The sequence below is a fragment of the Rattus norvegicus genome, chromosome 7 (assembly GCF_021556685.1).
Source record: "Rattus norvegicus strain SHRSP/BbbUtx chromosome 7, alternate assembly SHRSP_T2T, whole genome shotgun sequence".
Taxonomy (NCBI): Eukaryota; Metazoa; Chordata; class Mammalia; order Rodentia; family Muridae; genus Rattus; species Rattus norvegicus.
In genome coordinates this window covers 77,603,685-77,630,684 of record NC_141540.1, presented here as the reverse complement: position 1 = coordinate 77,630,684, position 27,000 = coordinate 77,603,685, and the positions used below count along the sequence as shown (strand labels likewise).

Genomic DNA, 27,000 nt, shown 5'->3' with positions numbered 1-27,000 from the left:
GGCAGTGAGTCTCAATGGTGAGGGGAGAAATTCCAAGCATGTCCTGGCTCGCTCCATGATGATCCGGTCACATTCTGGAACCCCATTCCTTTGGGACAAATTAAACAAATCCTGCATTCAGATGAAGTGCGGTGGGCCGGGGGTGGTTTCCAGAGAAATGAAATCACACGTGTGGTGCCACAAACCCTCTTCCCTTACAACTCATTACCTTGATTTTGCCTCAGCTCCCAGGCTGAGGAGAATTAAAGCAGTGGACAGCAGGATGTCATCTCATTCGAGTAGCTTACAAGTGCTGCCTGAAGCCTGTCACATTTGCCTAATTGGCTTACTCATATGCATTAGACATTGCTAAACCAGTTTGACTCTGAAATTGTGATTCTTACCTGCTCTTAGTTACTGATGTTTTTATGAATAGGGCCCAGTAGATGAAGAAAGAATTGCAACCTCAAATTTCCCACCCTCTGGAATTTGAATAATAAATTTGTTTTTAACTTATTTCCCTAATTGTCCCAAATCAAGGCTTCATGTCTGTTTTGTTAATACAACATAAAGCCAGGAAACTGTTGAATTCAGTAGTGTTGTGTGTGTGTGATACTGCAGTTACACCTTTAAACAGACCAGAGCTGTGCTGTGCAAAGCTGAGTGGCAATTCCGTGCTGAGGCAAGAGGAGTTTTGACCTCGGGCTTGTGTGGTTGACGGCTGGTCCTTTCTCATGCTGCCAAGAAGGGTATGGGTAACAGCATTGAGGGAAAATAGACTAAACTTTGTATACTTGTCTCACAAAGAATATGGGTCCCACCATGATCTAAAGCTTGGGTTAAACATTTAAGAACACTCCCACTTGGGGCATTCGTGGGGTGTAGAGAGGAGAACCAAGCTTTGTTCGCAGCCTAAATGCCAATATTGTTCCTAATGCTTTAGATAGAGCCTGTTCTACATAGCTCCTCCTTGCATTCTCAGTAATTCTAGTGTTTAGGTAAGAGCCCAGGAATAGGTATTTTCAGCAAAACCTGTGAGTATTAGTATGTCAAAATAGCTATAAAACCTGCAGGAGTGGAGGAAATGTAGATACACGGGAAATGAGGGTATGCTATACTGAGTCAAAGGAAGGCTAGTTCTTTTGGCACAGTAAAAAGTTTGTAAACTAGTAATATAGATTATCAAGTTTTTCTTCCATTCTGCCAGGCACAAAAACTGAGGGCAAGAACAGACAAACTAGGATGTAGACCAGCTAGGCAACAGGGAAGACAGGAGCTGCTGGAATATGGCTGGGGCCCTAAGGCCATGCTGCTGGGATTACTTGCAGCACAGCCCTGCAGCTTTTTAGCATGACTGGGGACTCCGTGCTATGAGGTCAGGCCACTGACAGCGGGTCCTAGGGTGAGGAGTCTCAGTGGTCTAGTCAGTCACTGGTAAGTTACCTCCACTCACATACCATAAGTGAACTCTGTTGCACATACAAGGACATGAACCTGGGAGGTGGAACTAGTTTAAAAGGAGAGGTTCAGTGGGGGAGGAGGGTGACGAGTGGATCTAATCAAATATATTGCCCACATGTATGAAACAGTTTTTTAAAAGTGGATACATGCATTAAATTGCAAAAAACAAAGTTCTAGGCTAGCTTGGTGATATTGATGCGTAAAGAAAGCTTTTTTAAAGTGTTAGCCAGAAATTGTGCATTTTGAATCATACAGCAATGTAAATTCAAGGCATCTAGAAGTGGCAGTCAGGGCTTTGCAGAAGATTGATAAGAGTGTGTAAGATATATTCAATAAGGGAGAGGCCTTGATCCCAACACCTCAAAGCTGAGACAGGAGATTGTGACATGGAGAACAGCCCTGGGCTACATTGCAAAACCGCGTCTTATCACTTAAATGTAAATAAATGTTTCGCTCTTTCCAAAAAAAAGAAGCATTACCTCCCGGAGGAGAGCACTTCATCCTGGTGGTCCCCTTGTAGACCTGACTCCTAGAAATCTGGGGTGTGCATGAGAAAGCCGGGAACCATCCATATTCACAGCTACTGTGACTGGTTTAGCAAAAAAGCCTAAATACATCCAAATTAGTCTGATAGTCTTCAAGGGTGAACATGAATCAGTTATAACCAGACAGGATCAAACATTGGCAACAATGCAGAGTGAAAAGACTGCTTCCAGGATGGAGATGACAGCTCATGCCACTTGTCCTCCAGCCCCAGGAAACCAAGCCACTAGTGTCCTCCAGAATCTACTCACATACATGAACATCATTAAAGATAGTAAAATCTCTTTAGAATGCAGCTTTAGGGGTTGATTTGTTTCCGGGGTTTTTTCCTAAAGACTAAAGCATGACTTTAATGCAAACGTTAACCAAAACAAGCTTACTTGTACTAGGAAGGAAAATATTTTATGCCTGATATCAGTAGACAGTAACTTTGATTTTTCTAAAGGACTAATTCTTATTTTTAAAAGATGTTGCTATATATTATTGGTGTGTGTGTGAGAGAGAGGGAGAGGGAGAGAAAGGAGAGAGTAGGTATGTAGAGGTCAGAGGACAACTTTTGGGAGTTGGTTCTATCTATCATGGACTCCGCCTGGGGTTGAATTCTTTGTGGCAAGCCATTTTACCCAGGAGGCCATGTCCCCAGCCTTTTATTCTCTTAGAAAGGAGACTGAGGAGAGTAATCTTAGGTGAGGAAGCAGGGGTGGGAGGTGTGAGCTAAAGGGTATGTGGGACAGGAAAGAGGAGTATAACTGAGGGCAGGGAGGACTGGAGGGCATTGAAGTGGTGACAGGGAAGAAATAGAGATCCTTTGTTTTAAATGTCAGTGATGTCTCATGCTGGCTAGATTTGGAATTACTAGTAACAGTAAAAACATGATACGAAACAGAGGTGGGATGGGGCATTGGGGGAGAGACAGTGGTGCGATCAAATATGATCAACCTTTGTATGATTGAAATTTAGGAAAAGTTGGGAATACATAACAGAAAGCAGATCTTGGCCGGATGAGTTGGCACAGACTCAGGAGACAGAGGCAGAACAATTGCCATAAGTTCAAGGCCAATCTAGGCTACATACTGAGAACCTGTCTAAAACCATCAGGGCCAGCAAGATGGCTCCGCAGGTAAAGGTGCTTTCTAAGAGCCTGTAAGACTGTCCCAGGACCCATATGATGGGAGGAGGAACCCAAGACCTGACAATTGTCCTTGGACCACATGGGTTGGGGTGTTGGGGTTCTAAGCCTGTGCAGTCATTTCTACAGTCACAGGGGAGCGAGCCCAGGCCCGTCTGTGAGTGCGCTGGAGAAAGTGCAACCACAGCTACATCTCCATGACCGCTCTCTCTGAAGAACTTACTGTCTGACATTAAATGTGGGCCATTGGAGAGGAGACCAGCCCTTACCTCCCACCGGCTGACACCTAAAGCTTGCACAGGTGACAAGGACTTCCTTCCAAGCTCTGCTTCAGCGGTTGAGAGGATCCTGATAACAGCCAGGGAATCAGACATCCTCCTCCGCTGATTTGCAAGAGCTGAGACCAATGGTAGACGTGGAGGTGCGGAAGCCAGGCAGGTAAGGCCTTTGCTGTCGCTCTTCAGCTTCTGTTCATAAGGCATCCGACTTAAATAAATGAAAAGATTAGCTTACCGAAAAAGGTTTGTTGTGTTGTGTTTTGTTTTGTTTTGTTTTTGCATCTTTCTACAACCTCAGAATCCAAAGTCTCACTTCCGTGGCTTTTAGCCTGGAAGAAACAGCCCACTGTGGAAATATTCACTAGTGTCCAGAGCACTTCAGTTAGATCTTTTTAGTAAAGATGAAATAGGAAACAGCAAGGAATGCTCACCCCCTCACATTTGACACAGCTGCATCAAGAGAAGGTGTGGTATTGCCACCCACACCCCATGAGTCAAACTCCTAAAACATGACCACAACAGGCTTTTCAAACCCAGGTTACACAATGCCTACAGAATGTCTCTGATGCCTTCAAATCAGGATCACCGTGGGCCAGGAAGCAGAATGGAAAAGATATCTGTACAACCCAGAGGCCTGGGTGTGAAGTCTGAAGGTGATAGACAAGAAGAGGCAGGTAGGGTCCAATCTAGGGTATTCTGAAAGGTACATGACTGGCATCCACATTGCTCTGCGGAAGAAGCACCTTGGGGTTTCTAGAGAGTTTATGTCTAGCATACCCTGCAGTGGTTCCTTGTCTCCCAAAGCCCTCGAAGATGAGTACTAAGAATCTGTGTAGAGGGAGCACTACGTTTCCACCCTTGGTAGATAGCACAGAGAAACCATGAAGGCAGCTCAAAGGCTGGGCCTTCTGGCAGCGGAGGATTGCTGGAGCACTGCTGGTCTTCAGTGTATGTTAGAAGGCCAACAAGCTTCCTCTGGTGGCCACAAGCAGCAGCAGCAGCCACGAGGTAGGCACTGGGGCAAGCAGCACTATTTTCCCTTGGGCCTCCTCATATCTGGGCCAAAGCAGGGATGCGCTGCCCACTCATTAATCCTGCAAATGCTGTCACAGACCTGCCTGATCCAGATCCAATCAAGACAATCTCAGATTAACCATCCTATCCGTGTCATAAAATATTATGTTAATATATACTTGTTATTTAAAACCTTAGAATTTTGCCATAGTAAAGCTGTAAAAGGCAGTACTTACGTCACGGTTCTGAGTTTGTGCCAGGACAAACTAGCACACAGCTAGTGCCTATGGTACTGGCTGCTGCTTCTGGCCAACTCCCTCAACAGCCTGTAATCCGCTGGAAGGATGTGGTATCTGCCGTGAGTACCTTACTTTCGTCTTTCGGCTGCTTATCTCTGACAGAGCTCTCATGCACTAAGTAGGAAGGGAGCCACTGCATGTGCTGCCGGCGTGGAGGTCAGAAGACAACCTCCGGGAGTCTGTCCCTTCTCTTCCCACTGATGGGTTCTAAAACTTTGCCAGCTGGGCCACCTTGCTGGCCCAATATACTTGGTTTTATGCTTCATAAAATACAACTCTTTTTTAAATCAAGGTGAAATTCATGTAAATTTGCATAATATAAAATTAGCCACTTTAAAGTGAAGGCAGCCGCACTTAATGTGCTTGAAATTTATGCAAACACCACCTCCACAAAGCTCCAAAATGTGCTGAAAGAAAGCCCTTTAAACAGCTCCCATTACGCTTCCACCAGCCTGGGGCGACCACCACCCTTCATCCTCAATAGACTTAGCTATTGGTAAATAGTTTTGTTTTTGCTTTTTATAAATACTGTGTTAAGGTGGTTGGAGAGGGCTCAGCTGCTAGCACTACCCACTGCTCTTCCAGAGGACCTAGGTTCAGTTCCCAGAACTGTATGGAGGTTCACCACCAGTCTCAGGGATCCAGTGCCCTCTTCTAACTTCTGAGGGCACCCAGCACAAATGTGATACACGCACACACACACACAAAAACACGTGCAGGCAAAATACATGCACATAGAATAGTAAGAAGTAAATATTTTTAAAATATGCTGTTAACAAACATCATTAGAATTTGAAACACGCAGTTCAGCCGTGTCTTCACCGTTGTGAACAAGGACTCAAGAGCGTCTTTACCACTTTACCACTAAGAAACGCAAGTCTTTTTCCACGGCCTGATGACCACCGGATTTCCTATGTCTATGAGTCTGTTTTAGACTCCTCATGTCAGCAGACTTAATGGTCTGTGTTTTCCTGGTCTGTTAGCACAACTGTGCAGTGTGTGGCCTATTCCAGGCCCATCCATACAGCATATATCAACACTCCACTCCTTTTTTGCTGCTCAGTAATATTCTATTGTGTATGGACGTACCTCAGTTCCTCTGCTCACTGGACTGCATTTGGGTTTGACTACTATGAATAGTGTTATGGATGTGTATCCACACACACAAAAAGTGTGTAGTTTCGTTTCTCTATCTGAAAGTAGAATTAACCGTGTCACATGTTAGTCCTATATGTAGCTTCTCGATAAGGATGATTTTGACTGTTGCTTTGATTTTGAAAAAGAGTCTTGCTATACAGTCCAGACTGCCTTTCTGCTCAATATCCTCCTGCCTCTGCCCCCTAACTGCTGGGATCACCGACCACCTTACTCGGCCATGTTTAACCGGTAAGGTTCGTCATCATAAATTTAGTAAGTCATAGTTCAGCCAACAGACTAAGCAGGCAGGCCCGTGGCTCAGAAGGAGGGAGCAGATAGACTGTTTCCTACAGTTCTTGGGGAGAGGTAGACCCACCCAGGTGAGGTAGTCAGCAATGTGAACACTGGGTCATCCCAGTGGCTGCACAGCAGTGGGAAGGCAGCACTGGCACTCAAGGGTCAGGGGTCAGACATGCTAAGTTGCCTTTGAAGTGCATTTTCGAAGACAGCTCTGAATCAAGTAGAAATGTCGCACTAAATGCAGTTACCAAGGTGCCCTGGGATGGCCAGCCATTTCTCCAGAGGTGACCTGGCTGTCAGGAGAAATCAGGGTGACATCAGGACCAGAGCAGAAGCAGTGTTAATGCCTCCTGCTCACAGCCCAGGGGCAGAGTCACGCCCTCAGTCCTCCTCACAATGACACAGTCATCTCAGCTGCTATAACAAAATATCATAGCTGGTGTGGCTTAAAGAACAGACAGTTCTCAAGGACGGAGCTGACAGGTCCAGACCGTGGTCAGTTTTCCTGCCTTATAGAAGCCTAGTCTCCCTGTGTCCTCACACAGGATTGGAGAGTTTCAATTTCAATGTTTTTCCTTATACGGACATTAATCCTATCATGGGGCCCCACCCTTATGACTTCATTTAGTCCTAGTGACAAATGTTCCATCGCTGAGTATCATGGCATCAGATGTCAGGGCCTCAAAATATGCCTGAGTGGGGATGGGTACAAATATTAGTGCATGGGCACATTAGCCGTTGAGGCCCCTGTTACATAGCTAGAAGTGTGCCTAGAGATGGGGTATGCTGGCCCACATCATGCCACTGACAGTTGGCCAAGCAGAAGTTGGGTCTGAACCCCAACAGGCCAGCGCTCATGCTCTCTTAACCACTGCTGGGAAGGCCTCATGGCAGGCACAGAAAACAGCTTCCTGTCCCCAAACAGAGGAGCAGGGAACCGAGAGCCAAAAGTAATCTCGAAGGTCACCCAAGTCTAGATCACAGAAAACTGAAGTCGGGGCTGCCCTTACCCGGCAGAGCTGGAAAGAAAAGCTCTAATCCCTGACCCTTGCCAGGGCGGTCTAGCCACAGTGGGTCTCCGCTCCTCTCTGTTTTAATGAGTCATTCTCTGGCTGCCAGCAGTGTGTGTCACTGCCCACAACCAGCTCACACCCCCAGCTCTTCCCACTTGGAGACACCAAAATGACAAGCCAGCTGATTTTATAGGACTGTTTTTAACATCATTTTAATATTAGGAACAAATCTGCTTAGCTGTTAAAATGGGTAAATTGGGATCGAGCTGAGTGCCCACGGCATCCTTGATCACTCTAGGACCAGTTCAGGCGACTGGGTAAGTAAGCTAGGAAGGTTCAGTGTGGGGGCTTGGGGGAGAGGATGGTGGCTCCCCTGCTTGGTGCCTGCTGCCCTTAAGTATGGAATCAGATGGCTCTGGTGAGAATTCAAAACAAAACTAATCCTTGATATCATTCTTCTTCCCTGAACCTCAGATTTCTTATTTGTAAATTAGTAATGATGTTGTTTACCTCAAAATCGAGCTGTGTCGAAGACCAGGCAATTAAATAAATAGAAGTGAAGCTTGTGGGCAGGCCATGTGGCCTATGTTCTCCACGCTCTGTTGACTCGTAGGTTAACCAGTTCATTTCCAGGGGATGACTGACCAGCACCAAAGTTAAACCATGTAAGGAACAAGGGCCTTGACCTTGGAGATGGAAAGGCACAAAGACAACGTTGGATTGGACACAATCATGGCAGGCACTGAGGCTAATGAGCATGGCAGAGATTCTGCCTGTTGCCCAGGGAGATTGACACAGAGGTGGAGACCCGCCTTGTACCTGCCTTGCCTGGCCACCAAGGGTCTCCCTGGCCCAGCTGTCTTTTTCCTTCCAGTCCCCTTATTCCCTTTTAGAGATCACTTTGCCTTGGTGGAGCAGGAAAACAGAACCTGTGGGGTCGGAGCCTCTCACCCAGGGGCCACCATATAGTAAACCACCCCAACATGTGTTGGCTAAGAACACACCACTCACTGCGTCTCAGAGTTGTCTAAGGAATGCTTGTGAGGCACTTGAGACAACTGCCCCACTCCTCAGGGCCGTGTAGTGTGTAGATTTTGTTACTCTGCTTTAAGCCCTGGGAACAAGCTGTGCTACCAGCCCCCACCCAGGTTCCCTTGGATCTGCGGATGAAAAACAACACACACACACACACACACACACACACAGAGAGAGAGAGAGAGAGAGAGAGAGAGAGAGAGAGAGAGAGAGAGAGAGAGAGGCCAGTTAAAAATGCCTTTACTAACTCAATCACTGCCCTACCACCCCAGGCATAATCTGATAGAGTGGTCATTGACCATCTTAACTAAAAACTCATATGGCTGGCTGGCTTTGTCTCCTGTAGCTACTGCCTCCTTCTCCTCCTCAGTTCTCTTGATCCTCCCTGTCCCCTGTATCTGTTAGCTTGTCTGTGGGGACCTGGAAGTCCTGCCTATTCTGCCCAGGTCGTTGGCCATCGCTGGCCCAGCCCGTCACTGGCAGCAGCACTTGGGAGAATAGGCCCTGAACCTTACCTGGGCAGCACAGCAGAACTCTCCCTGGTGGCAAAGGTGTGAATAAGCTGCCCCCACCATCCTGAGAACATGAGAACAGGAGGGCGGACCTTGCTCCTGGCCAGTTGTGGCATTGGATAAGCTGGCAGAGAGCTCACCCTGGTGGTTCAGGTGCAGGAGAGCTGGTGACTGACCAACTCAGCTACCGCCCAGGCCCAGGTCCGGGCTTTGAGCTGACCAACCCCAACATCTACCCCATCTATGATCTGCTGGACTGTGTGAAGGGGCCAGTCCTACAGATCCAAATCTGCAGGATCTCCACGACACAGGGCAACAACATAATATCTGAGAGGAGCCCCAGTGAGGGTCCAGGATTGAGAGTGTAGCAGAAGCCAGAGGCCTCAAACCAGAGCAATGGCTCACTGCAATGAACATTTGCTCTGCAGTCAGGAACAGGTTAATCACATCGTTCAAGAAGGCCTGGGGGATTCTCTAGAGAGTGGTTTGTTATTAGGTTGGTCTCTTCTATCTGTCCCTCTCTCACTCCTACTCCCCCCTCCATCTCTGTCAGTCAGTCTGTCTGTCTATCTATTTTATGTGCTTGCTGGCTTATGTTATAAGGAAATAAGAAGGTCTTCACTACATGTGGCCCCTTGATCTTGGGCTTTACACCCTCTGCACATATGAGCTAAATAAATTTCTACTATGTGTGATTTATCCAGCCTGAGGTTTTCTGTTTCAATAGCAGAAGACAGGACAAAAGGTACACATGACAGGTGAGACAAGAGGAGGCTGAGGGGTTCCCCTAGTGGCCAGGTGAGCCCTGCTTTCTACCCCATCTTGCTGTTCTTTGGTCTATGTCCCTTACTGGCTCCTTCTCTTCCTGGTTATGTCATCATTTATGTGGGGGGATGGAGGGACTGCTTGGTCTGAGTCACAGACCTTACCATGTCCCCAACCTGCCCCCTTCCAAAGCACCTTGAATGTAACACAAGTCTCTCTACTAATTCATGCCTTCTGACTCCTTCCACTTTGGACTTCACCACCTCCATACCTGCTTCTGGTGGATGGGATGCATCTCAGTGAACAGTGGCATGCACCACAGCTCTGCCTTTGGATGAACTGAACCCTTTCTCTAGAGCAGTGGTTCTCAACCTTCCTAATGCTGTGACCCTTTAATATACTTCCTCATGTTGTAGTGACCCCGCCATAAAATTATTTTGTTGCTATTATAAAACTAATTCTCCTACTGTAATGAGTCATAACATAAGTATCTGTGTTTTCTGATGGTCTTGGGAAACCCCTGTGAAAGGGTCATTTGACTCTAAATGGATCATGACACACGGGTTGAGAACTGCTGATCTAAAATAGCCTCTCTCTCTTTCTAATAAATGGTTAGCCTTCAGAGCTAGCTCTAAAGTGCAAGCTTTGTGCTGCCCCCTTGTGGGTGGGATTCATGCCTGAGGGTCCCCAAGGTGCTGATGAGGCTGACCACAGTGCTGGTGAGTCCTTCCTTACAACCTTCCCAGCAGACAAGGCCTCCCTTCTCATGTTTTCAACTCTAGGCTTCACAGCTGCCCCACCCCACCACCAGTTCCCGGAGCCAGCCCCAGGAGTTATCCAGAGAAGCAGAGATCTTGTGGCCTCTGGCAGATAGAGTAATTCTGCAAGTCAGGATCTTGGGTAGTTCTGCAGAGGCTCAGCAGATGAGAAGTGGGACCAGAGATTTCCAGCTGAAATGTCAGCTACACATTTTTTTCTTTTCTCTGGTAAGACAAACTGAAGAGTCCATTTTGTCTCCACTCTAAAACTAGGCCGTAGATTATTTGATATCCATCCTAGTGTAAAGTATTTTGCTTCTGCAATTGATCACCTGTCTGAGTTGCTCTGAGGTGAGAAGCTGCAGTCTCTGATTTAGCACCTCATACTAAACCAGCAGGAGGCTAGATAAAGTAGCCTGTGTTCTATCTCAGGAAGGAATAGCATTTCTCTAAGTCCCAGGAAGAGAAGGGAATGGAGGCCTGTCTCTGCCCTTTGTTTCCAGCACTTGTGCCACTTTCAGAGTGCGTTCACATGGTAAAAAGTTCACTACAAGTTTACATATACATTCAGGTCATAAATTAAATACGTCTATAACAAAGACTGTCTACATGCATATCTACTAGGAACAATTATCTGGGTAAACATTCGTCATTTGTCACTAGCCTGTAGGTTCATGGAAAGCTAAAGACTGGAACTAAGCTGTCCTTAAAATTTTTATATAGAGGGGTTGGGGATTTAGCTCAGTGGTAGAGCGCTTACCTAGGAAGTGCAAGGCCCTGGGTTCGGTCCCCAGCTCCGAAAAAAAAGAACCAAAAAAAAAATTTTATATAAATAAACCCAGTCAATATCTTATCTCCTGTTTTTGCACCTGTGGTCCTGTGGCAGATATCTTCTTTATGACCTTCAGTTAATGGTCTTTATGACCCCTTAAAATGTACCCTAGATTTTAAAAGTCTGTTGTTATCTCAGAAACAATTAAACAGTTCTGTTCTAAAAGAGACTCAAATGTCTTTGTCTGCATTGCCATTCTGAACAATGATAACCCTAACATGCGAGTTATTTCTACAGAAAAACGCAATTTGTTCTTACATACTATGTGAGTCTGGGGTCTTCCTTCAGTGAATTTCAGACCCTTACAATGAAACTACCTCTGCAGAGCTCTGCTTACAGGACCATGCATCGTCTGTGTTTCTGTCCCTCCTGCCATTGGTCCATCTTGCTGTTTTCTCACCTTGTGAGAGAGGGAGACACCTGTGGAGAAGAAGACACAAAGAAGACACAGGGTGAGGGTGCTGGACAGAGTGCTATCCCCTGTGACAATATTCTGTTCTCCTGGATTCCTCCAAACACTCCTGAGGTTACAATCTTCGTGCATTGCTGAGGACTCCAGACCATTCTTGGAAAATGTTCCCAAGCACAAGGATTTTTACATGGTTTCGTTACAGAGTTTATGCCAAAGACAACAGCATGTCAACATGAGGCCAAGGGAGGGCAGAGGGCAGATCTGGAAAAAGGGACCTGAGAAGCTTCCAGATGTGGCACTTTGGCCTCTTGCTATCTGTTGTAATGCTGAATTCTCTACCTGAAGGACTAGGCCCAAATGTGACTTCTCATGTTTACAGGCTTTTGTTGTACAAACAATGTTCCTCGATTTTAAACTATTGGCTAAATAAAATTGGGTGGGCCTGACCTACATAGTGCCTATCTTGGGCCAGCCAGGACTATGTAGTGAGACCCTGTTTCAAAAAACAGGTCTTTGAAATCAGAATGACAACACCTACTACGTTGAGAGCATGAGCCCTCTAATTTGACCACAGCAAAGACTCTAAAATCCAGCCACTCAACTAAAGTTTACCTCGCTCTTGCAACATGCTCAGTCCAGGTCCACATTCTTGTCCACCACACTCATTTCCAGAAGTTGTTTTAGCTTCCTGGGGTTGGGGGTGTTCTCCAGGTACTTCTGTATTAATATGTCTCTAAAACCCCACAGCAGAAAGAGCATCCATGCATATGGAATGGGTCACTCACACACACCACATTGCATTGACCAGAGCATGATGGGGCCAAGGGTTTCCAGAGGATGAGCAGAGAATGAGCAAGTAGGAAGCTCCCTGCCAAGACAGGAGAGCCCGACTTTCTGGTGATAGCTGTGATGTCACTCCAGAGAAACAAGACACAGCTGGGAAGCACACAGTCACATAGAGAAGGGACTGCTTGGAGGCTAGTGATCCCCACTCAACACCAAATGACTAATGTCAGGGACACAGCTTTAACCTTGAGCCATTGGTCCCCTCTGGGCTTGGGTACTGCTGTGTCATTCTGAGCTGAGACTCAAGTATGAACTCTGAGAATATAATAGTTCTACATGTGTGTGATGAATTGACAGAACATTTGTTCTCTTTTGTGAGACACGGTCTCATTATGTAACCCTATCTGGCCCAGAACTCAGATCTGCAGGTTAGGTTGGCCTTGAACTTGTGACCCTCCTGCCTCTGTCTCCCAAATGCTGGGACTAAAGGCATGAACCATCATGCCTGGTGAAGACTGCAGCACTTATAAAGTCTATGAAAATGCTTGTGTGTGTCTTCCTATCCAGTCATCCCTCTGCCTTAGATAATTAGGGCTGCTATACCAAGATACCACTAGACTGGGAAGCTTAAGCAACAGAAAGTTCTTTCTCTTAATTCTGGAGGCTGGAGGTTGGAGACAGAGAGCCTGGGCCTCCTGATGGTGATCCCCCACACACCTTGTCTTTCACTCTGTCACATGACAGAGTGAGGATTTGTGTAGCTTTCCTACAAGGTCACTGATCTCTTCATGAGGCCTGCGCTCTGGAAGCACACACCTCCCCAGTGCTGCCTCCTCTTCTCCACCATACTAGTGCATGGGATCTGAGGCTTTAGTGTATAAACTGGGAAGAGACACACTCGGGCTATGATAATTTCCAACTACAAGGCCCAAGACAAAATATTAACTCTTAGTGGAGCACCATGCTTTAATATGAACTCACAGCCACTTATCAAGAGGCACCTACTTGTGTTCCCATGTTTGTGCTGGCTGACAGCCTGGCTTCCATTGTCCCTAGGAATGTCCCTGATGAGAGACGCTCTGACCTTGCTTAGCTCTTACAGCTGTTCTGGATTAAACGATATGGTTTCTACTCAGACCTTCCTTGGAGACATTTAAAGCCACTCATCTGTCACCAGTTTCCACATCTATGGATATCTCTTTGTTTGGAGATAGCTGGTACATTGCAAAGTGTTTTCTGCGTTCCTGGGGAGGGCTACACAATAATTAGCCTGGTAGGTGTTCTCTTTCATCTCTGTGATTCCATGTATATAACAGAGACATGAGGAGCACTGATGGCCAGACAACCCAACAGGTGAAAAGAAAGGAAAAGGAGAGAATGAGTGTTCTACAGTCAGGAAACAATGGGAGGTCCCAATACAGGCAGAGGCAGTCAGGGGACAAGAACGCTCAAAGAGGCTGCCTTTGACTCTTCTAGAAAACCTATCCAGGCTCTTCCTGAATATGGCCCATGCGATGGAATCATGTGTGGTTAGTTCATCTTCCCTAGCCTGCAACCCACCTCACTCAAGAGCTAATTGGAGTTATGGTCCTGTCCTCCACCCCTCTATGTAGCTCAGGGCAAGGTATGGGTTAGACGTCGACACATGGTGATCCCAGAGCCCAGCACAGTGACAGACTTGGAGTCAATCTTGGTTGTCTGAACACAGAGAGGTGTTTATTACAAACAGAAGCATGCTGGCAAAGCTCAATGTTCTTATCCCCACATCTGCTTTGCTGTCTACCCAGTCCCCAGTGCGGAAGACATGAGAAGCAGGGCATAGCAGGCAGTAGCCCACTCACTCAGGGGCACTTTTGACACTGCATTTATGAGGTTGAAAGAAGGGCTTTGGGCTGGGCGTGGTGGTGCCAAGACTTCAATGTTAATATGTGGGATGCAGAAAGAAGTGTGAGTTTGAGGCTAGCATGGTTTACATAGTGTTTTCTGGACTGGCCAGGGCTACATAGTAAGACCCTGTCTCAAAAACAAACAAAACAACAACAATAGCAAAAAGGCCAATGCATGGCTTTGCCCCTTACCTGGACTGCTAACCTCTCAGCACCTTATAACCTACTAAATGGGAATGATGATGGCGGTGCTGATGGTGCTGATGATGGTGGTAGTGATGGTGCTGATGGTGATGGGGATGGTGGTGGTGGTGATAGTGATGGTAGTGGTAGTGGTGGAGGGGGTGGTGATGGTGGTGGTGATTATGATGATGGTGGTGCTGATGGTGTTGATAGTGGTAATGGTAGTGGTGGTGGTGGTGGTGATGGTGATGGTAGTGGTGGTGGTGATGGTGGTAGTGTTGGTGGTGATGGTGGTGGTGATGGTGATGGTATTGATGGTGGTGCTGATGATGCTGGTGGTGGTGGTGGTGATGGTGGTAGTGGTGGTGATGGTGATGGTGGTGGTGGTGGTGGTGGTGATGGTGATGATGGTGGTGATGGTATTGATGGTGGTGATGGTATTGATGGTGGTGATGGTATTGATGGTGGTGCTGATGATGCTCATGGTGGTGATGGTGGTGATGGTGATGGTGATGGTGATGGGGTGATGGAGATGATGATGCTGATGCCTGTAACAAGAATAAAATGAATTGGCACCCTTGGGACCAAGCCTAGGAAAGATCATAGGGAGCAGAAAGGATTAAAATGTTGGCTATTGGGGCTGGGGATTTAGCTCAGTGGTAGAGCGCTTGCCTAGCAAGTGCAAGGCCCTGGGTTCGATCCCCAGCTCCGAAAAAAAGAAAAGAAAAAAAAAACTAGGTGAGAAGATCAGCAACCCTGCCTGTCCCATGGTCTTGGCTGAGCCCAGCCTCCCAGCCACTCCAGTGGAAGAGCAAGAAGAGAGGCGATGAATCAGAACCTTCTGGAATATTCCTGCCCTGGCAGCAACTGTAGACGAGAAAAACCTCAGCTATGGCTGAATAAAAACTGAGGACGGACAACACAAGCAAACACACAAACCTAGTTGTTGGCTGGATGTGGTGGTGCACACCTTTGGTCCCAGTGCTTGGAAGCCAGTGGAAGGCAGATCTCTGTGAGTTTGAGATCAAATTGTTCTACAGAGAGCATTCCAGGACAGCTAAGACTACACAGAGAAACCCCATCTCAAAAAAATCAAACAGCAGCAGCAGCAGCAGCAGCAGCAGCAGCAGCAGCAGCAGCAGCAGCAAAAGAAAACCGTTATAAACTTTTTGGAGAGGGGAGGGGGCAGTGAGATGGCACAGTGCATAAAGGTGACTGCAGCCAACCCTGAGGATCTGAGTTTGAGCCCTGGGAACTACAGGTTAAAAAAAGAAATCCAACTCCTAAGAATCGACATTTGACCGCCACATATACACTGTGGTGTGTGCCCCAAATAAATGGGAAATAAAAATTTAAACAAATGAGCTGTTATTCTTCAATGTAATTACAAATTCACAGAAGAGATGTAAGAATGTACGTTACCCCAAGCTCTCATACCCAAGGGTGGGAGCAGGGGTCAAGATGATCAAGGTGCATTATACGAGGGTATGAAAATGTTATAACAAAATCCATCATTTTATACAACTAATATGAACCAGTTTTTAAAGATCCCAGTCACCTTTCAGCCAAATTTCTCAAATATTAACACCACCTCCTCCCCCCACACCAATGGGGATAAGTGGCAGACGTGGTTCTTCTTTATTCCTACATGAGACAGCTTGCATCTCCTAAAATAGAAATTCTATCTTACATAAGCATAGTACAATCATAAATCTCAGGAATTTACATTTGATGATACGGCATCTCAGTCCCTTGCTTAGATTTTCCCAATTATCCCCCAAATATCCGTTATAGCACCAGAGAGCCTTGGCTTGTGGGTCGTAGTCACATGGTTCTCCAGAGCTGCCTTTGACCTAGGCTGGTTCTCGGGGTGTTTTGCTTTTTCCCTTCTGTGACAGTGGCTCTTTTGAAGCGTATCCTCCGTTAGTGTACTGGTTTCAGCTCGGGTTTACCTGGCGTTTCGGTTTCCGATGATCCTGGATTTGAATATACGGTTCTAGTAACACCTGACAGTTCTAGAATTTCATGCAAAGTTGTTTTTCTTTGTGGTTACTGCTTAAAGAGTAGCACCTTGATCCAACTACCTGGGACACACTATGAGGCTCCAGCGCTTAGCGTCCCTGAGTGACTTCATGCTGGATCCGTTACCACACGACTGTCACTGGTGACGCTCCACTGATTTGTTCTTTCTGTCTTTATACGTTGGCTTCTGTGGTAAGAGCGAGCCTCGCCTCTCCCTCTCACTTACTGATATTAGTTTTAACTCACTGGCGTCTATTTAAGTCTGTGCACTACGTGTAACCTGTTAGCCCTGTCCCTTTATCTGAAGCTTAACGTGCCCCTCGTTCGATTTCCAGAAGCCTCTTCACTCGAGCCCCTCCGTCCTCATGTCTCCATGGTTCTTTCCGCATTCCAGACTTTTTGGCACAAGATGTTTCAAGCTCGTCTGGTACTATCTCTGCCACGGCTTTTAAACCAGTCATTTCCTGAAGGGCCCCGGTTCCCTTCAGAGGGGACTGGTGTTTGGAATGTAGCACCTGGCAGTGGGCATTGCTACTTGGGTGCCATTGCTTTTGTCCCCTCTCGTGGACAGACCTAGGATACGTGCATGTGATTATATCCACACACATGTATAGCCTACACCTCGTGTGTGCGCGTGCTTAGGGACTTCTTGTGTGGCTGTGCGGATGTGCGTGCTTGTGGAGGCCAGAGTCCGCGTGAGTTTACCTCCCCTGTCTGCTTTCTTTTCCCCGAGGACTCATGGGTGAGACTGGCTGGGCAGCGAGCTTGAGGGGCCTGGCTGCCCTCTGCATCAGCAGCACTGGCTGTGATGCGCAGTGCCACACGCGTGCACCACCACACGGGCTTTCACGTGAGTGCTGAGGACCCAAACCCAGCTCCTTCTGTTTGTGTGGCAGACACACTTTACTGACTGAACCGTCTCCCAGCACCCCCCATACACTATTTTTGTATTTATTTTTATTTCTTTTTTAATTAAAAAATTAGTACAAATCATGTTAGTCTGTGTGTTTATGTGTATGAGCGTGTATGTGTGTGTGTGTATGAATGTGTGTGTCCAAGTGTGCACACACTTGTAGGAGTTCATTTTCTCCTCCCACTGTGTGCATTCTTGAAGTCAAACTTACATCATCATGCATGGTGGAAGACACATTCGCCTGCTGACCCATTTTTTCCACCCTCCACTTCTTTTCTATTAAAAATCACTAGTTCCAAGGCTACAGCATGGGGTTGGGGATTTAGCTCAGCGGTAGAGTGCTTGCCTAGCAAGCGCAAGGCCCTGGGTTCGGTCCCCAGCTCCGGGAAAAAAAAAGAAAAAAAAAACAAGGCTACAGCATTGCCTCAGCACAGGAGAGCACTTACTGCTCTTGTAGAGGATCCAGTTTGGTGGCTCGCTGCTGGGAGGCACGTCTGCCTTGCCACTGGGTGGGGGGGCCCAGAGCCCCCACAGCACAACAGGCAGAGCACAGTCCGCAGTGGGGGTCCTGGTCCATGTTTCCTCGGGTGGGAAACTGTAGGATCTAAGATGGTTGCTGTGGTCTTCAGTCTCCTGTGTACCCAGGCACTACTGCGGTACTTACCACTGGCAGTGGGGAACGGGGTCCCAGGTCCGCTCTTCCTTCCCTTCAAGGCATCTGCCCACCAGGAAGGAAGCCAAGTGAGAGCTGAGGGTGTGGAGGGGCTGAGAGAGAGAAGGCCTTCTCCAGGAGATTTAGGCATGGCTCTTTATGGCAAAGTATTGCCGTGCCACCCGCCCCCCCACACACACACACAGAGAGTGATCCTTGAAGAAGAGATAGTCTGTGCTCGTCCAAACTGCTTTATTTGATGGTGGATGAGAATGCATACATCTTACTCGTTGTGAACCAGGGAGGAAATTCCTTTCACAGAAGGAATGCCCAGGGAGGTACGCTCATTGGCTGAATACTCACAGCCTGTCTAGAGACCTCACTAGCATGGAGAACTCCAGGTCTTTATGCTATGTGACTGATTGTCACAGTCCTCTCAATGGGGTGTCATGGTTACATGTTCCAGATCTGATAGTTTGGCAGGGAGCTGGCTCCACGCCTTCCGTTCTCAATTCCGAGATTTCCTAGGCCTGAGTCTGCTCCCCCACATCAGTTTTTCTGTCTAGTGGCAGGGTCCACTTGCCCACAGCTCACAACTGCCTGTAACACTTGTTCCAGGGACTCTGACATCCTCTCCTGAACTCTGTGGGAACCAGGCACTCACACAGTGCACATAAATACATGCAGACAAAACACTTATACACATAAAATGAAAAAAAAATCTAAAAGAAAAAAATTAATTTCAAACTTTGAGTTCACTTTTTCAAGTAGTGAAAACTCCAAGGTCTGTAGCTGCTTGTATTCTTATGTTAACTTGGGTCCCTAAAATTGTTTGCATGGGAGTCTGTACGTCCACACCTAAGACACTGAGGGACCCCGCCCCCAGCTGGTTCTGATTGGTAAATAGATGCCAGCAGCCAATGGCTGGGCAGGGCAGACAGTGGTGTTACCTTAGGATTTTCCTGGGCTTGGGATCAAGAGGGAGAGAAGGAGGAGATCCGCCATTCTGGGAGAAGGAGAAGAGAGACGCCATGCCTGAGAAGAGAGCATAGCCGCCATGTAGGAGCTGGAGAGAGCAAGCCCAGAGGGCTGCATGACTGGGTCCAGGGCAACAAAGATGGAGTATAGGATTTAGTAATACCTTGGGATTATCAGAAGGAGGTGGATTAGCCACATGGAGGTTAGGAAGTGACCCAACCATTGAGTTGTAGGCATATTAAAATATAAAGACATAATTCTGGGGTTCGTGAGTAAACTAGGACACAGCCGCACCCCCTAAGCTGACCCGGACAACACTGGGTGGCAGGCTCAGAATCCAGTCTGAGGCCATCCCAAAGGCTTCTAAGCTGCCTCGGAGAACCTAAGGCTAAGAGCTGCTGGGAGCGCCTGCTGTTTCGGCATATCAAAATATAAAGGCTGTGTGTGATTCCTTCAAGAACCAAGTACATTGGGGTAGGTAGTAAGGAATGCACAGCCACCGGAATTTATTAAGACATATCAATGTTACAGGATCCTACTTCATTTCTCATTCCAGAAATACGTAGATAGCAGTTACAAAATTGTTGACCAATACCCCTGAAGAAGAAAAAGTAAACCAACTTGACTTGAGTTTGGTGTTTCTTAGTAGTTTTTGTCCCTTGCATCAAGGTAAATAATCCAAAAATTCAGCTCAGAAGTTGCTTGGCAAAGTCATTGCTGTTTTAAGCCACCCATATGGGATGGCTTGTTTTGCAAGAAACTGTGGAATAACTTAGCATTCACCTCAGCCAACCGAGTAAAAGAGGAATCAGGCATCAAAGAATGACAACAGTCTGCGGGAAGGATTCTCACCCGACTCCTATAGGATAGACACTCATTGCTACTGACTCCTGTTAGGAAATTAAGCAATGGCAATGGCAACAGCCGCAAGCAAGTACCTGGCAAGCCCACTCCAAGGTGTCCCCCGGAGAAATCATAACAAAGGACAGACCTAGTATAAGGGAGATTTACTGTGGGAGAAGGGAAGTGAGTGGGGACCTGGAGAAGGGGCAGAGGCCATGAGGACAGGGGTGGGGAGCAGAGACGGATGGAAAGAAAGGCTTGCCCAGGAACACACAGGAACAGAGGGAGAGCAAGAGAAGATGGGGGAGGGGGAGGAGGTGGTGAGCATTTCTTTTACGTGGCAGCAACGCAGATAGTGAGGAAAGCAGGTGATGATGCAAGCTATTGCTAGGTCGCTGTTGGGAGGAGCCTAGCAGAATTGTCTATAAGCCACTAACTCCTCCTGGGTGAGTCTAGATGAGCAGTTCTGGCCTAGAACTCAAGAATGTTTACTGTGTTTGTTAAACCTGGGTCCTAGATAAGGGTAAAGCTGAGATGTCTTTGGCACAAGTCTCTTCAGGTCTGAGTCTCTACCTTACCTGTACCTTACCCTGTAAGCAGCAGCTGCTATGGGTGTGAGATCTGGAGGGAAAGCACACGGTGTACATTGGTTTGAAATCTCTCACAGACATCGTCATTAATTCATTAATTCAGTTTTAAATTCAATTTAACTCACAGTCTCACTGTGTAGGCCAAACTAATCCTCAACTTCCAGACTCAAGTAATTGATCAACCTCAGCTTCCCAAGCATTGAAAGTTTTTTATTTGTGCTACTCATCTAGTGTGTTGATGGTCAAGTACTCTCATGTATCTTCTGATACAGTGGGAACCTTGATGTCCACCATTCATGATGTGTTAGCTGGAAATGAAAACATTCTTTCATGGTAGTTTGAATGAGAATGGCCCCATTGGCTCCTATCTTTGAATGCTTGATTCTAAATAAGTGGAACTGTTTGGAAAGGATTAGGAGGTGTGGCCTTGTTGAAGCAGGTGTGGCCCTGGGGGTGGGCTTTGAGATTTCAAATATTCACAGATTGGATGTAAAACTCTCAGCTACTACTCTAGCACCATGCCTGCCTGCTTCCTACCATGATGTCATGAACTAAGCCTCTAGAACTGTAAGCAAGCTTCCAATTAATGCTCTGCTTGGTAAGAGATTCCTTGGTCAAGGTGTCTCTTCACAGCGATAGAACAGTGGCTAAGACACCCATCAGCACACAGGTGAGATGACACCCATGATGCTTAGAGAAGCAGCTGCAGAAGTAGTCTCTGCCTTTCTTAGCCAATGGAGCACCAAAGTGTGGACCAGCATTGCTGCAGGGAGGTGGAATGGGCTTCAGAAGCTACTAGCCACCATGATCATGAAACCATCTTGCCTGGCTATTCAGGAGCTATTGAAGGTGGGATGACCTCATAATAAGAGGAGAATTGACATCATAATCAAGAGAAGGGCTTTGAGTCATTTCAACAGAATTTCCCAAGAGAAAATGACTTCTTTATTCTGTAGCCCAGGTTGGCAAGATGGGTCATGACCTAGGTGTAATTCCATGTCAAGTGGGAAACTAATTTCACAACAATCTTGAAGGCAGAGCCTGCAAGAAAAGTAGCAAAATGAATTGCTATATTAGGGTCCCAGGGGCTCACATTAAAGTTAAGAAACTAAGGTCAATTTGGAGAGAAATTTCTAACTCAGGGTGTGGGGTTACAGTGTTTTAAGCCCCAAACTCACAAATATCTGTGTCAAATTATTATACCAATCAGGATTTAGGAGTGGGGGATTTCCTTAGGAACATGTCTTTGTTGTACACTTACCCTGCTCCCATTGGTTGGGGTATTCAACTGTGGCATTGGACTTGCCTTGTCTAACATTTGTGTCCTATCTTGTCTATCAGGATGGGACTTGTCTAACATTCATGTCTGAACTTGCCAACCAGGATGTCAGTTACCCATGTTCACGTCTTTTTCTGACAAGTAAGATGTCAGTTCCCAGGGAGGTTTTGGGAACTTAAATTTACTTGACCACTTCTCAAAATGGAAGTCTTATTCCAAATATTTTTTTTATATTGGTGCAGGTGACTCTCTTATGTTGGGGTTCATTACAAGGGCAGCTTATAAAAGCAAATACCATAAGAGTTCATATATGAGGTTCAGGAAGTGCTGTTGCGTGGCCGGTTTGGGTCCAAGCTTATTGTGGATAACTATATAATAGTTCTCCTGACTTCTATTGTGATTGGTTTCCAAGTACACAGAACATAACAGAATACATAATCAATCTTGGCATTGGACAGTTTCCTAGTAACAGCAGAAACACATGAGAAAGTTTCCTGATAATGGGAGGCTGGCCAGGTAACAGTCACCTAGGCCTTAACATTCCATTTAGGTCTTAGTATTTTAACTAGGTCCTAACAAAAAAGGTCACATTTTACATCCACTCTTCCCCATCTCATGACAAGAGACTAGGGCATGGTGAGGACTCACAGCAGCCATAATGATCTGCTCTTGTAAAGCCCAACCAACTCCAGTTTTGAGAAGAAACTCCTGACCAGGGGCTAAACTCCAGTTCCAGGAGGAGAACCACAAAGTTCACTTGAGCAAACATCCTATGGCAACCCCTCCAACCCTGCCCCTTAGCAACAGCCAGTCAGGCTACAACAGCAGGGTCAAGGTACACAGAGATACCTAAGACGTCCTTCGGAGAACAGATAAACTAGCCATCCTGTTTGTTGGGTGGTTTTGCTTCATGTTTGGTTCCTGTAGATTACAACAGAAATGTGGTTTTTAAAATATGAACTTGCTGATTCCTATGGAAACTCCCCAAACTTGTAATAAAAACCCTGTAGCCCTAGACAGGAGGCTCTCACCTCTGACCTGCTGTGAACATGATGGTGAGAGTCTATGCGTAAGAGCTCCTAATAAAGACCCTTATGTGTTTGCATTGGAATTGGCTCCTTGGGGATCTTTGAGGTCCCTGCCACTTGGGCATAACATTCTGGCATGAATGACTGTGTAACCACAAACCCATACATTGAACTTCAGTCTCCAGTGCAGCGATCAAAAGGGGTGCCATCTTGGAGATGATTTGGTCCTGGCATGGAGTCCCTTGTGAATAGAGCAAGCAGCCTTTTAAGAGGCTATAGGATCATGTTTGACACCTCTACCATGTGAGGGCGCATAGATGATGCGATCTGGAAGGAACCACCCTCACCAGACAGAGTCTGGATGAGCCTTGGTTCTGGATTTCCAGGCCTTCAGGACAAAGAGAACTGAAGCCACAATTAGTTTTTTTCATTCATGTGATGTCCCCAGATCTAAGCTGGTGTAAACTATCTTCCAAGGGCTCATGTGTCAAAGCCTTGGTCCCAAAGGTGATGCTACAGGGGAGACATAGAACTGTTAAGAGACAGGACCACCATTGAACTGAGAACGGGGCCCCCATTGGAGGAGTTAGAGAAAGGATTGTAGGAGCTGAAGGAGTTTACAACAATACCAACCAACCAGAGCTCCCAAGGACTAAAACACCATCCAAAGATTACACATGGACAGACCCATGGCTCCAGCTGTGTATGTAGCAGAGGATGGCCTTGTTGGGCATCAATGGGAGGAGAAGTCCTTGGTTCTGCCAAGGCTAGACCCCCCAGTGTAGGGGAATGTCAGGGCAGGGAGGTGGGAAGGGGTGAGTGGGTGGGTAGGGGAACACCCTCATAGAAGAAGGGGGGATGGGATAGGGGGGTTATGGACAGGAAACCGAGAAAGGGAATAACATTTGAAATGTAAATAAATAAATAAATAAATAAATAAATAAATAAAAATCCAATAGAGAGAGAGAGAGAGAGAGAGAGAGAGAGAGAGAGAGAGAGAGAGAGGGCCTAGTGTGTCTTAAGGCCATTTGGGTTCACTGTTGGAAGAAATCGTAGTTTCTCATCACTCTTTCTTTTCTTCCTGGCCAGGGAGGAGGGATTTTGTTCTTCCATGGGCCCCGCTACAGTGCAGTCCTCGCTATAGGACTGAAGCAGGGCCAGGGTGGATACATGAACACCGGTGAGCATGCCGAAGGAGACACCTGCTCTTCCAGAGCAGGAAAGGAAGAACGGTTCAGAGAGGAAAATGGCTCCAAGTAAAAGATTCACAACAGCCCTCACACTGGGTTCAGACAGACGAGACCAGCGCTCGGTCAAATGTCAACTGTGTGCGTCTGCTGCTTGCGACTGGATGAGCTTATAGGCTGTGGTGGGGGGTTCTGGCGGTGGACGTTGGCTCTGCCAGTGCCGTCTCAATGACCCTGCAAGCTTGCTTTATAGTCCTGGATCTCAGTTTCCTTCTCTGCAAAATGGGGGATAAAGTAATAGCACAGAGAAGAGCAGGTTTAGCTCCATGGTTGAGCACTTTTGTGGGGCCTGGAATTTGAGCCCCAGCGCCACACAAAAATAACAATAATTAATAGTAATAGTAATAATACTACAAATAATGGCCTCACTGTGCCAAGCATTTTGTCGTGTGTGTGTGTGTGTGTGTGTGTGTGTGTGTGTGTGTGTGTGTGTGTGTTAACTTACAACAGGGAAGGGTTTAGGTGTACCACAGCAAGTATGGAGGTCAGAGAACAACTTGCAGGAGTCATGTAGTTTTCAAGGTCAAACTCAGGTCGTCCAGCTTGGCAGCAACTGTCTTCAACCTCTGAACCATCTCACCAGTTTTGAGACAAAGTCTCACTGTGTAGTCTTGGCTAACCAGGAACTCACTGTACAAACCCCAGTGGTATGTAGCCCTGGCTGACCTCAAACTTAAGCGATGCTCCTGCCTCAGCCTCCCCAGCGCTGGGATCACAAGTGTGTGTCACCACATCTACTTCAGATTCCCTGAATGTGAGCCAAAGTGACAAACTATGAACTGGGACCTGAGCACTCTGTTGGGGAGAGGAGAGGAGAGGAGGAGGAAGCCATTCTGTTCTCTCTACCCAGGTGACCACCTCTGTACCTGGAGGTCTCTTTAGAGGAGGGACCCCTCTTTCCAGAGCAGCAACTTATGAAAAACAGCAGCTGGCTGTTGTGGTGGAGAGATAGGGGTATGGGGAGGTTCCCCAGGACACAGCCCAGGCTGGGGCCGGGGCTTCCCCTCCACCTCAGTCACTACTTGCAGCAGTAGCTCTCCTGGTTGACTTTCGTTGAAATCTGAAACCTCCCTGCACCTTGACTCTCACAGACTTTCCCTCCTCCTCGTGCCTCTGGCACACCGATTCCCATTTCTGTGTGTGCCTCCTGGAAGCACTGACTGACCCAGATTTGCTGTCAGCCACACTTCTTCCTGTGGCCATAACCTCCTGGCTCTGATTTAGTTCCTGGCACAGCTTGAGAGGTATGCAGCTTTAATAAAGACTGATCAGGAAGCATGCTGGGTCCTCCTCTGCAGGCACGCCACGCTCATCTGTGGAACTGTACACTGCCTCCAGATCGGGGCTGAGCAAGGCAGCTGAGGGTCTGGCAGAGGACAGTCTTGGTAGGACCCTAGTCATGGGAATATGTGCTTTGGGACGTGGTCCCTGTTGCAAAGCCCCTATTGGATATGTGTTGTTGTCCACAAGCCCTGCTTATCTTACAGAGAAAGAGAGACTGGGTAGAGAAAATTGGAGATGGAGACACACTTGCCAAGTAGTGCAAATCAATACTTAGGGTGCCTGAGAGGCCTGGGGGGGGGTGTCTGTGCACTTTGGAGGAAATGTGCTTGTGGATGAATTCCAGGCAATCCCACAGGTCATCTGTAGCACCCCGAAGCAATATGTTCTGAAAGTGCTCCTTCAAGGGTTTCCCAGAGCCACCGAGAGGCAGACCTGCAGAATGACCATGGGCTGGGGAGGCTCAGTGATAAGTGTTTGCCAACAGAAGTCCTAGGTTCAATCTCCCAGGACAGATGGGGCTCGGGAGACCACAGAGCTGCACAGCAGAGTCCGCAGGCACACAGCCGGAGTTCAGACCGATCACTCAAACGACCACAGAGAAGCTGGTGGCTCGGTGGCACATACCTGCAATCCCAGCACTTATAAGGCCGAGTCCTCAGCCTTTAACACTGCAAGCTTGAGGCCAGCCTGAGCTACCTAGCAAACTCTAGGCCATGCTGGGCTACAAAACAAGATCTGTCTTCAAGCACAACAAAGATGAACCTGCAATGATGGGAAATTGTCATCAGGAAAGGGTCATCATCAGGAAAGAGTCATCATCAGGAAAGGGTCATCAGGAAAGAGTCATCAGGAAAGGGTCATCAGGAAAGAGTCATCATCAGGAAAGGGTCATCAGGAAAGGGTCATCAGGAAAGGGTCATCAGGAAAGGGTCATCAGGAAAGGGTCATCAGGAAAGGGTCATCAGGAAAGAGTCATCAGGAAAGGGTCATCAGGAAAGAGTCATCAGGAAAGAGTCATCAGGAAAAGGGTCCCTTTTCCTTCCCACTGCAGTCAAGACGCCCTGCACACGAGTCTCTCAAATCCAAGGGTAGAAACCACTAACACAGCCCACCCTTTTCCCACCTTTATTCACAAGGAAGGAGGAGGAGGAGGAAGGAAGGGGAGAAGAAGAAGGAGGGAAGGAGGAGGAGGAGGGGGGAAGAGGAGGGGGAAGAAGTGGAGGAGGGGGAGGAGGAGAATCAGCATCTCCCGCTGCCCAGAGACGTTCTATAACTTGCTCAGTGGTTACACAGCAAGTTAACATGAAAGGCTGAGGAGCTGAGGAGTTAGAACCTAGGGCACAGTCCAGGTCTTGTTCTCAACTGTTGCAAGGAGCCACCCTCTCCAGGAATTTAATCTTTATTTTATCTCAACTTCATGGTTATGCCAGGTCTGTGCCTACGTCGCTAGGATATAAGTGCTTCAGGCTGAGTGGCTTAGGGGATGTGTCAGTTTCTTGTGGTGTTGCCAGAGAGACTTCCGGGCTCTCTTGGTTACTTTCTAATAAGCTCTACTCACAGACACTCACGTTTATTATGGACTAACACTCCAGAACAGAGCCAGCAAGGCCGAGAGGAAACAGCGGCTCCAAAGCAGATGAGCCTGGCCCTCAGCCCTGATATTAGGCTCTCAGACATGCCCAAGTTCTTCTGGAGCCTCGGGTGCTGGGAGGAGCACAGCGCCTGCTTTGCAGGCTGCTTCGCCAATGCAGATGACAGGAGTGGGGCCCTGGCACTTGTTTGGTTTCTACGGCTGGGGAGTGGAACGGCAGAATAAGACTTTACCCTGAGACCCAGAAAGGG

At 47.3% G+C, this 27,000-nt stretch overlaps 1 protein-coding gene across 1 annotated transcript; it reads left to right on the top strand.

The window, feature by feature from the left end:
* The first annotated feature begins 4,216 nt into the window (after positions 1-4,216).
* Positions 4,217-26,974, top strand: LOC148004757 (uncharacterized). The gene is made up of 7 exons (XM_087559759.1): positions 4,217-4,398; positions 8,854-9,042; positions 14,352-14,462; positions 17,078-17,194; positions 22,316-22,434; positions 23,717-23,807; positions 26,751-26,974. The coding sequence occupies exons 1-7, from the start codon at positions 4,272-4,274 to the stop codon at positions 26,972-26,974; spliced, it is 978 nt and encodes a 325-aa protein (XP_087415885.1). The 5' UTR covers positions 4,217-4,271.
* Positions 26,975-27,000: the final 26 nt, after the last annotated feature.

Excerpts from the sequence above, each read along its gene's own strand:
- LOC148004757 (XM_087559759.1), top strand. The coding sequence starts at position 4,272 with ATGAAGGCAGCTCAAAGGCTGGGCCTTCTGGCAGCGGAGGATTGCTGG. Across the intron at positions 9,043-14,351 it reads AATATCTGAGAGGAGCCCCA|CACCTTATAACCTACTAAAT; the intron begins GTGAGGGTCCAG and ends CTAACCTCTCAG. Across the intron at positions 22,435-23,716 it reads GCTACAACAGCAGGGTCAAG|GGAGGAGGGATTTTGTTCTT; the intron begins GTACACAGAGAT and ends CTTCCTGGCCAG.